The following is a 15,516-nucleotide window of genomic DNA, read 5'->3' as shown; positions in this document are numbered from 1 at the left end:
AGCCCGCTACTTTACAGAACGTAGGCTACGGCAAGAGAGAGTCCATTTACTAGCTTAGCTGTTATGAAATCCTCAGGGAACATTTCACAAAGACCAAATCACAGACGATATCACACATAACTGAAGTTCCCTCTGGGACAAATAAAGTTATTATAAATACGTAACTGAGGGTCAATTGATTACAGAGTGCATTTTAAAAGAACAGTAAAGATGAGGTTTCTCACCAGCAGCTCCACTCCAAACCAGACCCCGGAGAGAGCCCTGTCTGGGAGGAGAGATCCTTTAAATCGGACTACCCCGGGCAAAGGTTCATCCCCCGAACGCAGCTGCACGCGCACCTTGGAGCCACAGTCGATGTCTCTGGCCCGCTCCAGCCTGGGCTTGTTGCACAGCAGGGCATAGCGCTCCTCACAGTTGGTGATGGGGAACAGCAGCTCAGCTAGCTTCTCATCCAGCTCCAGGACGTCCCTGATTTGGTTGCAAATCAAACACAACAATATGTACATTTGAATCCCAGAGGAAAACACAAGAAAATATTAAAAAGTTTTTTTTTTTTAAGTCAATATATCATACACTATTTGTACAAAAGTATGTGGACACACCTTCAATTTAGGGGATTTGGCTATTTCAGCCAAACCCGTTGCTGACAGGTGTATAAAAATATACTCCTCATAGATAAACATTGGCAGTAAAATGGCCTTACTGAAGAGCTCAGTGACTTTCAATGTGGCACCGTCATAGGATGCCACCTTTCCAACAAGTCAGTTAGTCAAATTTCTGCCCTGCTCCGATGTTGACTTGTAAGTGTATGACTTGTAAGTGCTGTTATTGTGAAGTGGAAACGTCTAGGAGCAACAACAGCTCAGCCACGAAGTGGTAGGCCACAAAAATTCACAGAAAGGGACCGCGAGTACTGAAGGGCGTAAAAATAGTCTGTTCTCGGTTGCAACACTCACTACCAAGTTCCAAACTGCCTCTGAAAGCAACATCTGCACAATAACTGTTTCGTCGGGAGTGACATGAAATGGGTTTCCATGGCCGAGCAGTCGCACACAAGCCTAAGACCACCATGCACAATGCCAAGGGTCGGCTGGAGTGGTGTAAAGCTCACTGCCATTGGACTCTGGAGCAGTGGAAACGTTATCTGGAGTGATGATTCGCGCTTCACCATCTGGCAGTCCGACAGACAAACCTGGGTTTGGCGGATGCCAGGAGAACACTAGCCCCAATGCATAGTGCCAACTGTAAAGTTTGGTGGAGGAGGAATAATGGTCTGGGGCTGTTTTTAATGGTTCGGGCTAGGCCTCATAGTTCCAGTGGAGGGAAATCTTAACGCTACAGCATACAATTACATTCTGGACGATTCTGTGCTTCCAACTTTGTGGCAACCTTTCCTGTTTCAGCATGACAATGCCCCAGTGCATTGTCATGTGATTAGGACTGGCCTGCACAGAGCCCTGACCTCAACCCCATCAAACACCTTTGGGATGATTTGGAACGCCGACTGCGAGCCAGGCCTAATCGCCCAACATCAGTGCTCGACCTCACGAATGCTTTAGTTGCTGAATGGAAGCAAGTCCCTGCAGCAATGTTCCAACATCAAGTGGAAATTATTCCCAGAAGAGTAGAGGCTGTTATAGAAGCAAAAGGTGGAACAACTCCATATAATGCCCATGATTTTAGAATGAGATGTTTGATGAGCAGGTGTCCACAAACTTTTAGTCATGGAGTGTATATCAAATGTGAGTATTGTTGTTGTTTTGTATTGTCTTTATATAAAATTGCAATATAGCATGACAGTGTCACTATCCATTAATTAGACCAACCGCTCATCCAGGCTCAGCACCACGTTGGTCTGGTCCAGGACGCGTAGGCTCCTCTTGCCTTTGCTGGGGGGCAGCGTGCGCCCCAGGCTGTTCCTCTCCTGACAGGCCTGTCCCAGGCTGCCCCGGGGGATCCTCAAGGTCTTCTGGGGGGGCTTCTCCACTGTACACTCCTTAGTAGAATTGTGTTGAGTTATTAAGGGTCTCCGTCTGTTAGAAATGCCACCCTATTCCCTACACTGATTTTGACCAGGGCCCATTGGGCAGATATAGTGCATTATATAGGGAATAAAGAACCAATCCAAACATAATCGAAGATACTCATTAGTACATCAGGACTTATCTTCCTAAGTTTATTCTAAAAAAAAAAACACACAATAGCCAAAACAACAAAATATGAAACACAAAATAAACCTTTTGATAAAAAACCTTGAATAACCCTAGCGAAATTCAGGAATTTCTTAAAGAGCAACTGCTTTTAAAAAGCAACGAATCCCTTTGAAAATGGCTTATTTGGCATCGATATGAGCCAGAAAGTTATTCTAGTGTCAATAGGATCATTTTTGCTCAAAGTCAGTCTAAAACAGAGTTTGGAACATCTGTGAATCACAATGGGTAAACGAAGATAGGGTTTTGATTTGACGATGTCCATTAGTACATTAACATGGGGTGAACAGCTGCAGTGATTACTCTCTATCCAATAGCATAGACAGTGAGACTGTTTAAATAAGACATGTCACATTTTTTTTTACTTGAGAAATACTGCACCAAACACCTTAAGTTAGATGTAAAAAAAATATATATAAAAACATCCATGGCAAAAACTTCAAAATGAATTACAGGTATCTTAATTCTGGGGATTTTGAGGAAGTAAAATGGGCTTCCATGTCTACAGTGTCTCATGGGAGACAAGAATCATTAACCAAACACGGAATCGGTCAGGAAACACACCAACAGTGGTTCGTCCTTTAAAAGTTGCAGTGTACTGCAGCACTGTTGCAAAATTCTATGGAACGTTATTTAAGTGGCATTTAAAACCTTTTTTTAAGAAATGTTGCTTAATTAATTTGATTCATTTTATGGTGTTTCTATTCCAATAAATACAAAAAGCCCTCTGGGGTTCCATTAGGATGGAATGGAAAATATGGCGCTGTACGTGATGGTCAGGAGTAGACAACAGTTCTGGGCTATTTAGCTAAAGAATCGCAGTGTCGTGCGAGCACGCGGGAGACCTGGGTTCAATACCCCGGCGGGGAGGAAGGAGTAGGCTTTCCATGTACAGATGAAGTCAGAAGTTTACATACACCTAAGCCAAATACATTTAGCCTTTCAGGTTATGTCGATAAAGGACTTGTTTTACTGTGGATAAAGATACTTTTGTACCCGTTTCCTCCAGCATCTTCACAGGGTCCATTGCTGTTATTCTGGGATTGATTCACTCCAAAGTACATTCATCTCCAGGAGACAGAACACGTCTCCTTCCTGAGTGGTATGACAGCTACGTGGTCCCATGATGTTTATACTTGCGTACTATTGTTTGTACAGATGGATGTGGTACCTTCAGGCGTTTGGAAATTGCTCCACGGGTGAACCAGACTTGTGGAGGTCTACAATTTTCTTCTGAGGTCTTGGACTTCTTTTGATTTTCCCATGATGTCAAGCAAAGAGGAACTGAGTTTGAAGGTTGGCCTTGAAATACATCCACAGTAGAGGTCGACCGATTATGATTTTTCAACGCCGATACCGATTATTGGAGGACCAAAAAAAAGCTGATACGGATTAAATCGGCCGATTAATTTATTTGTAATAATGACAATTACAACAATACTAAATGAACACTTATTTTAACTTAATAGAATACACCAATAAAAACAATTTAGCCTCAAATAAATAATGAAACATGTTCAATTTGGTTTAAATAATGCAAAACAATGTTGGAGAAGAAAGTAAAAGTGCAATATGTGCCATGTAAAAAAGCTAACATTTAAGTTCCTTGCTCAGAACATGAGAACATATGAAAGCTGGTGGTTCCTTTTAACATGAGTCTTAAATATTCCCAGGTAAGAAGTTTTAGGTTGTAGTTATTATAGGACTATTTATCTCTATACCATTTGTATTTTATATACCTTTGTCTATTGGATGTTCTTATAGGCACTTTAGTATTGCCAGTGTAACAGTATAGCTTCTGTCCCTCTCCTCGCCCCTACCTGGGCTCAAACAAGGAACACATCGAAAACAGCCACCCTCGAAGCATCGTTATCCATTGCGCGGCCCTTGCAGAGCAAGGGGAACAACTACTTCAGGGTCTCATAGCGAGTGCCGTCACCGTATGAAACGCTACTAGCGCACCCCGCTAACTAGCTAGCCATTTCACATCGGTTACACCAGCCTAATCTTGGGAGTTGATAGGCTTGAAGTCATAAACAGCTTAATGCTTGAAGCACAACGAAGAGCTGCTGGCAAATGCACGAAAGTGCTGTTTGAATGAATGCTTACGAGCCTGCTGCTGCCTACCACTGCTCAGTCAGACTGCTCTATCAAATCATAGACTTAACTATACCATAATAACACACAGAAATACGAGCCTTAGGACATTAATATGGTCAAAACCGGAAACTATCATTTCGAAAACAAAACATTTATTCTTTCAGTGAAATATGGAACATATGGTATTTTATCTAACGGGTGGCATCCCTAAATCTAAATATTGCTATTACATTGTACAACCTTCAATGTTACGTCATAATTATGTACAATTCTGGCAAATGAATTACGGTCTTTGTTAGGAATAAATGGTCTTCACACAGTTCGCAACGAGCCAGGTGGCTCAAACTGCTGCATATACTGCTTGCACGGAACGCAAGAGAAGTGACACAATTTCCCTAGTTAAAAGAAAGTCATATTAGCAGGCAATATTAACTAAATATGCAGGTTTAAAAATATATACTTGTGTTTTGATTTTAAAGAAAGGCATTGATGTTTATGGGTAGGTACACATTGGTGCAACGACAGTGCTTTTTTCACGAATGCGCTTGTTAAATCATCACCGGTTTGGAGAAGTAGGCTGTGATTCGATGAGAAATTAACAAGCACCGCATCGATTATATGCAACGCAGGACAACTAGTAATACAATCAACCATGTGTAGTTAACTAGTGATTATGTTAAGGTTAATTGTTTTTTATAAGATAAGTTTAATGCTAGCTAGTAACTGGACTAGTAACCGGAAGGTTGCAAGATCGAATCCCCGAGCTGACAAAGTAAAAGTCTGTCGTTCTGCCCCTGAACACCCACCATTCCTAGGCCGTTATTGAAAATAAGAATGTGTTCTGAACTGACTTGCAGAGTTAAAAATATATATTTTTTTTACCTTTATTTATTTTAAATCGGCCACAATTGGTGTCCAAAAATGCTGATTACCGATTGTTATGAAAACTTGAAAATCGGCCCTAATTAATCGGCCATTCCAATTCATTGGTCGACCTCTATTCCACAGGTACACCTCCAATTGACTCAAATGATGTCAATTAGCCTATCAGAACCTTCTAAAGCCATGACATAATTTTCTGGAATTATCCAAGCTGTTTAAAGGCATAGTCAACTTAGTGTATAATCTTCTGACCCACTGGAATTGTGATACAGTGAATTATAAGTGAAATCATCTGTCTGTAAACAATTGTTGGAAAAATTATTTGTGTCATGCACAAAGTAGATTTCCTAACCGACTTGCCAAAACTATAGTTTGTTAACAAGAAATTTGTGGAGTTGTTGAAAAACGAGTTTTAATGACTTTAATGACTAAGTGCATGTAAACTTTCGACTTCAACTGTAAATAGGAATTTGTTATTAAGTGATTCCATGTGTGTTATTTCATAGTTGTGACGTCTTCACTATTACTCTGCAACATAGAAAATAGTTTAAAAAATATTGAAAAAACTGCAATGAGTAGATGTGACCAAACTTTTCACTGGTACTTGCTTAACTAATTTGATTAATATTATGGTGTTTCTATTCCAAGAAAAACAAAAAAACATCTGGGTTTCCATTAGGATGGAACTTCAATATGCTCTTTAAATAAATAAGACCTACATCTTTTAACAGCACATTACTCAACACCAGCGAGACTCAGGTCACCTACGGTAGGCCTACAGTATATTGAAAAATATTACATGACTCTCCGCCAATAAATACATATAGAGGATTGGAGGATTCTAAATTAAAACCAAAAGCCGCCTCAAACTGAAAATTGCAACCAATCACGGCCGGTTGTGATACAGCAAACCTAACTTCGAATTCTCCCCCTACCCTCCTTCTAGGCAAGTCTATTCTCCAGCTACCTGCTAGCAGCCATAATGGCGCTGTACAGCGTGACCGTGTGTGTTTGCAAGAGTATTTTCCAGTAAGCAACAATTTGTTTACCTTTAGACAACTTTGTTCCAATATTTCTGTAATTCAGTGGTATTTATTCCCATAGTACTTCATTATAGAGACATAACTAAATAAACGTTGGCATTTTGAAAGAGTATTTTTGTCATTATTGTATTAGCGTAAGCATAAATATGCCATTATTAGTTACATCGTTTTAGTTTGAATGTGCAGACTGGCACTAAGAACAGTGGGAATGTTTCCCTAGTCAGCGCCATTATTAGTGCAATGCCCCTTAATGTGTTGCTCTGTGCTACCCCCGTACCATACTAAACCACAAAATACATCTAAGTACCGCAGCATAATCGCAAAACTTTTAGTGGGGCAACCACTGTACAAGACTGAAATCTGGCAACAGAAAAACACAGGTGACATTCGGAATATTCAATGGCTCTTTAAACATATTAATATTTACCTTGACCACCATGTAGAAGCGCCAGTCCTCCCTGAAGCCCCCACTGGGCTTCTCCTGGCTCCACAGGGCAGAGCTCATGGCTGTAGGGGCTGGGTCAGCTGGTGCATAGCAGGGGGAAATACAAGGTCCACTTGTCTTCCTAACCCAATATGAAGCCCCTCTCTCTTCCCTTTATGGACGTTCCTCTATCCCCAAAGCAGTGAAAGGGGCATAACAAGGGTGAGAGAGAAACTAGGCCTAACACCTGAGGGGAAGGTTGTCTGGTTAGAGAGTAGACAGAGGGTGTTATGGCCGGTCACAGGCTCCTGCTGGCCTGGGGTGCCCTCATAATGGTCTCAACTGTCTGCCTGCATGCCCCAATGTACTTTGAAGGACCTGTGTATGAAAAGAAAGGCATGCTGTTATTATTACAATGTTGTTAAAAGGTCATGGAATGCCTCCAGGTTAATTGTATTAAATCACTGACTTATCATAAATCTCAGCTCAATTTCTCCCCCGAAAAATTGGCCTATGGCTAGGCTATATTAACCCAAATAAGCATTGAGCCTTTTGGGAAAACAACAAAACATTTAGGCAACACAAATCTGGGATAAGCTCTGAATAAATGGAATTCAAACTGGCATGTAAACAAACAGGATGTAGCCTCATTAGAATGTAGTCCTATTATCGGAGTGAAGCCTGATTGCACCATTAACTACAGGCTGCTACTGTACCTCATAACACTGACGGTGAAAACCAGTTGAGCACAAACATGCTTAGGCCTAACCTTATGTACTACCAGTATCTTGCAACCAGATAGGCCAAAAAAGTTACTACCTGTATTCTGATTCCTGACAAACCTGTTTTACATAAGGGTAAAATTGATTTGAATTCAATCCCTTTTTGACAGCTCCCTTTTGATTTAAACGAAACCTTCCATACATATTTGCCCATTGTAGAAGTGCTCAGGAAGTGACTTTGTAGCTGAATGCCAAAACATTCAGGAAATAAAGGTGCTCAAAGTTGACTTATTTTGCATACCCCACCATACCATGAAACATCAATGTCGTCATCACTAGAAAAAAAATAAAGAGTTTGGGATTGACATAATTTAAAAGTTTACAAACAGGGTTGTCAAACTATTTAATAGTTTCTGGAAAAAGAAACTGCTAATTAAATTAAAATGCTTCATTTCAAGAAATAATAAAATAGTTTGACATGATATCAAGCTGAATCACTTATCTTTTCCAGTGACGAAGACACGGATGTCTCATGGTATGGTGGGGTATGCAAAATAGGTCAACTTTGAGCACTTTTACCTCCTGAATGTTTTTGCATTCAGGTCCAAAAAGTCACCTTCTTAACACTTCTTCCATGGGCAAACATGCATAGAAAGTTGACAGGGATGCTGTCCAAAAACTGACTGAATTCAAATGGCTTTACCCTGAAGGCAATTTTGAAGAAGGCAGACAATATGCTCAAAACCTGTTGATACTCTCCTCTTAAGATGAGAAATGGGTGATTCCGCATAGGCCTTGGTACTACAGTCAATATTAACACAAATGGATTCTAAGCCAGCCGTTATTCAAACACACCGTTATAAACACGTTATTCAAAACTCACTCGGGCCTGACTCAGAATTTGAGAAATGTTGGATTTCCCCTAGGTGTGTGATGATCAGATATGGTCAGAGTGTGTTAAGAGAGCTGTGAAGGGGAATTCAGACTAAAGCAGTCAAACGCCTCTTCCTAACAAACAGAATCACCGCCACTTTAATACAGGGTCGACCTGTTTTGACAAACCCAATATGAAGGGGGGATTCAAGCACCTCTGACATGACTCCTCTTTATGGTTCTCTGGCCACTCTCACATCTAGGCTATTCACACCTCATGTCTGTGCATCAATCAAGCAAGTTGGGGATCCCGATTGGCGCAGCGGTCTAAGGCACTGCATCTCAGTGCTAGAGGCATCACTACAGACCCTGGTTCAATTCCAGGCTGTATCACAACCGGCCGTGATTGGCCCAGCTTTGTCAATGTTAGAGTTTGGCCGGAATTTGTTCTTAACTAACTTGCCTAGTTAAATAAAGGTTAAATAATTTTTTTTTTTTTTTTTAAATCTATGTTAAAAGACATGCTCCGGAACATTGGCGACCACTAACTGTTATTTGAACCTTCCGTTTTGGGCTTGATGTGTCAATGTGTAGTTCATACATGCATACTCCATGAGAAGAATTACGGTCTTGCCTCAAATAGCAACAAAACCTCTAGTTTAGCCTGTTAGCCTTGGTTTGCATTGCAACTCCTCTTAGGCTGCGTATCTGTGCATAACATCAATTTTCACAGTTAAAATGTTCACATTGAGGACTTGTTGTTTATCATGCCCCTATTTGAGCTTGAGGAGGGAGCATGGAGTGAGCAAAATAACATGACAGACAATTACTATGTTGTGATGTTATTCTAACAGTCTACTTTAAGGAAGGAGTGAGGGCAAAAGGCCTACTACCCTTTCAAAATACACATAATTGAATGACCCTTGGTCAACAACATGCACTACTGCAGTGCTTACTGCTTACATGGGCATTATCTGACATGACAACTACTTCTGAAAGTAGCCCACTTGTCCCTTTTGCTTTGCCTTTTAACAGTATGAATGTGTGAAGTACAATATAGCCACATACTGATGGTGCTGACTTCCTGAAAATAAAATGACTGGGATGTAACACTGACTATTTAAACACACCATCACAACATTCAAAAGCCCCAACAGATTAAATATTATTAACAGCAGAGTAATTGTATCATCATTGCAGCAGTGGTCTTGCATATTCCATCAGTGACATCACTGAATCAAGCCAGTCAGCAGCAGCGAGTGATGATGATGATGCGTGAGAGAAGAAGGAAGAATGTGTCACTGCCAAGCCTTGCTTAATCATGGATGAGGGACCCTCATTGAGAAAACACCCATGGAACATGTCAATTAGTGTAAAACAGCACACATACTTGGACATGTTTGCTGTAGGGCTAGCTAACCAGTATAGCAAACCATGCAATATTTGATCAGGTGCCTCCATATCATAATCTGACGTATGACGAGGAAGCAAACATGAAATATAGCTATCATTGTGACATAACGTCGTTAGCTAGCTCGTTTTCTTACCTTATTCAAACGTCAATTCAGTGCTGGAGTGTCATGTCACCTGCTCATTCCAATACTGTCCTTTAGTAGCTGACGTTTTGATACGTTTGTACAATTAACTGTCTAGCTTGTTGATAGCAAGCCAGCTGATAATTGATATGACAGCCTCGAAATTAGCTAGGCAGAGTAGCTAGTATGGATAGCTAGCTGTCCCATGCAACAAGAGCATGTTATCTACGGCTTTTAAATATTTTTCTGAACGACTCTTAGACTATACTATTAAATACTGACACACAAAACATATATTACGTGACAGACAAAATAAGTCAGGCCTTATAGCGAGAGGAATAAAGATAATTTACAGAACCAATAGACCCCGAAATGTTAGTCTCCTGAAAATATGCCAAAACATAACCCATTGGCCAATCTGCATCCATCACAAGTGCCAATAGGCTGGGTTTCAGGTTAATCATTAAGTCCCACCCCCCGGGATTTTCCCACGAGTTTGGTTGACGGGTATTGAAGAATCTGCGAATGAGTGGTTCTCTCTAGTAGCAGTTTCTAAACCTGTATTCGTCTCCCTGGCAGACGGTCTTCACTAGTTAAACAACCACAAAGCCTTAAAGCCCGCCTATTTCTACAATATATCTTCTTAACGTTGTAATTTAAACATAGCCATAACATTAACCACACTGCTAACCGTATGCCTAACCCTAACATTAAAATAAGACCAAAAGGCAATTTTTTTTCCCGTGAATTTTTACGATATGGCCCATTTTGACGTTGTGGCTGTGGTAACTAGTGATAACACTGGTAGACCCTGTACACTAGATGACATATAGGGGACGCTGTGTTGAAGCCATCGTGCCTCTATCTTGGCCTGATCTATATGCAATATTCCAGTCAAGGAAAAAGTAACATATACTCAGCAAAAAAAGAAACGTCCCTTTTTCAGGACCCTGTCTTTCAAAGATAATTCGTAAAAATCCAAATAACTTCACAGATCGTCATTGTAAAGGGTTTAAACACTGTTTCCCATGTTTGTTCAATGAACCATAAATAATTAATGAACATGCACCTGTGGAACGGTCTTTAAGACACTAACAGCTTACAAACGGTAGGCAATTAAGGTCACAGTTATGAAAACTTAGGACACTAAAGAGGCCTTTCTACTGACTCTGAAACATGAAAATAATGATGCCCAGGGTCCCTGCTCATCTGCGTGAACGTGCCTTAGGCATGCTGCAAGGAGGCATGAAGACTGCTGATGTGGCCAGGGCAATAAATTGTAATATCGGTACTGTGAGACGCCTAAGACAGCGATACAGGGAGACATGACAGGCAGCTGATCGTCCTCACAGTGGAAGACCACGTGTAATAACACCTGCACAGGATCGGTACATCAGAATATCACACCTGCGGGACAGGTACAGGATGGCAACAACAACTGCCCGAGTTATACCAGGAACGCACAATCCCTCCATCAGTGCTCAGACTGTCCGCAATAGGCTGAGAGAGGCTGGACTGAGGGCTTGTAGGCCTGTTGTAAGGCAGGTCCTCACCAGACATCACCGGCAACAACGTCGCCTATGGGCACAAACCCACCGTCACTGGACCAGACAGGACTGGCAAAAAGTGCACTTCGCTGACGAGTCGCAGTTTTGTCTCACCAGGTGGGATGGTCGGATTCGCATTTATCGTCAAAGGAATGAGCGTTACACCAAGGCCTGTACTCTGGAGCGGGATCGATTTGGAGGTGGAGGGTCTGTCATGGTCATGGTCTGAGCTTGTTGTCATTGCAGGCAATTTCAACGCTGTGTGTTACAGGGAAGACATCCTCCTCCCTCTTGTGGCACCCTTCCTGCAGGCTCATCCTGACATGACCCTCAAGCATGACAATGCCACCAGCCATACTGTTCATTCTGTGCGTGATTTCCTGCAAGACAGGAATGTCAGTGTTCTGCCATGGCCAGCGAAAAGCCCAGATCTCAATCCCATTGAGCACGTCTGGGACCTGTTGGATCAGAGTGTGAGGGCTAGGGCCATTCCCCCAGAAATGTCAGGGAACTTGCAGGTGCCTTGGTGGAAGAGTGGGGTAACATCTCACAGCAAGAACTGGCAGATCTGGTGCAGTCCATGAGGAGGAGATGCACTGCAGTACTCAATGCAGCTGGTGGCCACTCCAAATACTGACTGTTACATTTGATTTTGACCCCCCCCCCTCCCCCCCTTTGTTCAGGGACACATTATTCAATTTATGTTTGTCACATGTCTCTGGAACTTGTTCAGTTTATGTCTCAGTTGTTGAATCTTATGTTCATACAAATATTTACACATGTTAATTAAGTTTGCTGATTATAAACACAGTTGACAGTGAGATGACGTTTATTCTTTTGCTTAGTTTATGAGGATCAACAGGAAAGGCGCTCATAAAATGTCATACCTATTATTGAAAAAAACCAAAAAGAAATAGAACCATTGGTTGCAGAGGGATTCATCCTTGAAAGGTTGAGCATTGCTTTCTAAAGCTGAAGGTATCTCCAGATGTATTTATGCAGTCCAGTCCCTACATCTTGACAACAAAATAGGTAAAGTGGTTGACCAGATGCTTTTCAACTTGGGGAAAAAAAAAACATCCACATTATATTAGGAAATCTGTCATTTTGAACACATATTAATATGGTTGTCTCAATTTTGGGGGGATTTTCCGACTTTGAATAATACTTTTAAGATAAATTGTGTTAAGCATTTCTTAAAGAATCCAACTTCAATTTGGAATTTAATCCCTCATTATATCTTCTCCTGTTTTGGTGGCCTCAATTTTATGTTACTTTGTAACTATAACATTGATAAGTTTTCTACAAAAGGATCTGCTTTTCATAGACAAGTATTCTTAGCATGGTCATTAATTTATAAACATAATATTTCCACGCATGGGTATTTAATTTGGAACAATAAGGATAATTTGTTTAGAAACTAGTCTTTATTCTTTTAGGACTGGTTTAATAATCATATCCTGTTGGTGAGTCAACTTTTTAATGCAGAAGGATTGTTACTCAATTCTGAGGATTTTTAAAATCTCATTACAATATCTCTGTTACACATAGAGTTCACCATAGTCTTTGAAATAATTCCATCTGGAACTCTCATGTTGTTTAGAGGTGTAACCAGACCTCACCTTGACCTACCCTTGCTTAATCCAGTTGACTCTCCAATAGGAAACATTTGTTTCTGCTTACTCCCTCAGAACAACAGTGCTTTTGTGGGGTGAGAGTCAGGAAACATATTACCGATCATCTGGCTGTATATACGGCGGAGATGATAGCCATACTGTTGGCCTTGCTGTGGGTGGAGGAAGTTAAGCCAGAAAGAGTAGTTATTTGCTCTGATTCATGTGCAGTGTTAAGGAGTCTCCAGTCCTTTATATCACGTAGCAGACAAGACCTGCTTTATGAGGTGCTACAAACCCATGGCAGGAGTAAACAAATGGGTATACAGATAATATTTACATGGGTCCCAACTCATGTGGGAGTGGAGGGGAACAAGGCAGTTGATGTACTGGCTAAACAAGCACTAAGTAGTGGAGATGTTGATGTGGTAGTTTAAATGAGCAGGGCAGAGGCAGTAAGCATGATATGGACAATGATGGTGGAGAAATGGCAGGAGCAGTGGAATAGAGATACTAAGGGCAGTTGGGGAGGGGAGAATGGCGGGAAGGGACAGAAGAGAGGAGGCTATATTTACAAGATTAAGGGTGGGCCACAGCCAGTTGAATAAGACTTTACATGTGATAGGAAAGCATCCAACAGGAAAATGTGAGTAATGCCAGGAAACAGAGACAGTGGAGCATGTATTGATACAGTGTGGACATTATTGGAGGGAAGGAGAGAGGATGAGAACTAGTATGATAGATAAGGGGATACGGGAAATTAGTTTAAAGAGTATATTGAATAGAAAGTCATTAGATATAGTCTCAAATATTTTGTAATCTTCTTTAAGAGCAAAGGGACTGGCAGGTAGGATTTAGTTTCTCCCTGTCTCTGGCCCACACTCCAGTACAGTAGGTGGCGGTAATGCACCATAACGTTGGATGCCAATCACCGATAAACCCCACCGAAGAAGAAGAATGAGCCAAGGTAAGTTTCTAGCTAGCATTAAACTTATCTTGTAAAAAACAATCAATCTTCACATAATCACTAGTTAACTACACATGGTTGATGATATTACTAGGTTACCTAGCTTGTCCTGCGTTGCATATAATTAATGCGGTGTCTGTTAATTTCTCATTGAATCACAGCCTACTTCAATTTTGCCAAACGGGTGATGATTTAACAAAAGCACAGTCGTGAAAAAAGCACAATCGTTGCACAAATGTACCTAACCATAAACATCAACGCCTTTCTTAAAATCAATACACAAAAGTATATTTTTTTAAACCTGCATATATAGTTAAAAGAAATTCATGTTAGCAGGCAATATTAACCAGGGAAATTGTATCACTTCTCTTGCGTTCAGTGCAAGCAGAGTCGTATCAAATCAAATCAAATTTTATTGGTCACATACACATGGTTAGCAGATGTTAATACGAGTGTAGCGATATGCTTGTGCTTCTAGTTCCAACAGTGCAGTAATATCTAACAAGTAATCTAACAAATCCCCAAAAACGACCTAATACACACAAATCTAGAGTGGTGAATGAGAATATGTACATATAAGTATATGGATGAGCGATGGCTGTTGAACAGTCAATTTTTCAGTTTTTGATTTGTTAAAAAAGTTTGAAATATCCAATAAATGTCGTTCCACTTTCTGATTGTGTCCCACTTGTTGTTGATTCTTCACAAAAAAATACAGTTTTATATCTTTATGTTTGAAGCCTGAAATGTGGCAAAAGGTCGCAAAGTTCAAGGTGGCCAAATACTTTCGCAAGGCACTGTATATGCCCAGGAACTTAAAACGTTCCACCTTCTCCACTGCTGTCCCTTCGATGTGGATAGGGGGCTGCTCCCTCTGCTGTTTCCTGAAGTCCACAATCATCTATTTTGTTTTGTTGATGTTTAGAGGTTGTTTTCCTGACACCACACTCCGAATGCCCTCACCTCCTCCCTGTAGGCTGTCTCGTCGTTGTTGGTGATCAAGCCCACTACTGTTGTGTTGTCTGCAAACTTGATGATTGAGTTGGAGGCGTGCATGGTCACGCAGTCATGGGTGAACAGGGAGTACAGGAGAGGGCTGAGCACACACCCTTGTGGGGCCCCAGCGTTGAGGGTCAGTGAAGTGGAGATGTTGTTTCCTAACTTCACCACCTGGGGGCGGCCCGTCAGAAAGTCCAGGACCCAGTTGCACAGGGAGGGGTTGAGACCCAGGGCCTCCAGCTTGATGATGAGCTTGGAGGGTACTATGGTGTTGAATGCATAGGTATTATTTTTTGTCCAGGTGGGATAGGGCAGTGTGCAGTGTGATGGTGATTGCATCATCTGTGGACCTATTGGGGCGGTATGCAAACTGAAGTGGGTCTAGGGTGTCAGGTAAGGTAGAGGTGATATGATCCTTGACTAGTCTCTCAAAGCACTTCATGATGACAGAAGTGAGCTCTACGGGGTGTAGTCACTTAGTTCAGTTACCTTTACTTTCTTGGGTACAAGAACAATGGTGGGCATCTTCAAGCAAGTGGGGACAGCAGACTGGGATAGGGAGAGATTAAATATGTCCATAAACACACCAGCCAGCTGGTCT

The 15,516-nt window shown here is 41.3% G+C and overlaps 1 protein-coding gene across 3 annotated transcripts in view; it reads right to left on the bottom strand.

Moving 5' to 3' along the window:
• cylda (cylindromatosis (turban tumor syndrome), a) overlaps positions 1–10,280 on the bottom strand; it is a 35,816-nt gene extending 25,536 nt beyond the window's left edge. Inside the window, exons 1-4 of one of the 3 annotated variants that reach the window (XM_021607700.2) lie at positions 9,802–10,280; positions 6,663–7,037; positions 1,827–1,996; positions 225–468 (exon numbers count right to left, since the gene is read on the bottom strand). In XM_021607700.2, coding sequence (XP_021463375.1) covers positions 225–468; positions 1,827–1,996; positions 6,663–6,740 — 492 coding nt within the window. In that variant the 5' untranslated portion in view covers positions 6,741–7,037; positions 9,802–10,280. The remainder of the gene's footprint in view (positions 1–224; positions 469–1,826; positions 1,997–6,662; positions 7,038–9,801) is intronic. The other 2 variants (XM_021607702.2, XM_021607701.2) reach the window with 2 other exon arrangements.
• Positions 10,281–15,516: the final 5,236 nt, after the last annotated feature.

The sequence above is a fragment of the Oncorhynchus mykiss genome, chromosome 6 (genome assembly GCF_013265735.2).
Source record: "Oncorhynchus mykiss isolate Arlee chromosome 6, USDA_OmykA_1.1, whole genome shotgun sequence".
NCBI lineage: Eukaryota > Metazoa > Chordata > Actinopteri > Salmoniformes > Salmonidae > Oncorhynchus > Oncorhynchus mykiss.
The sequence above is the reverse complement of the archived record's forward strand: the minus strand, read 5'-3'. Positions and strand labels throughout refer to the sequence as shown.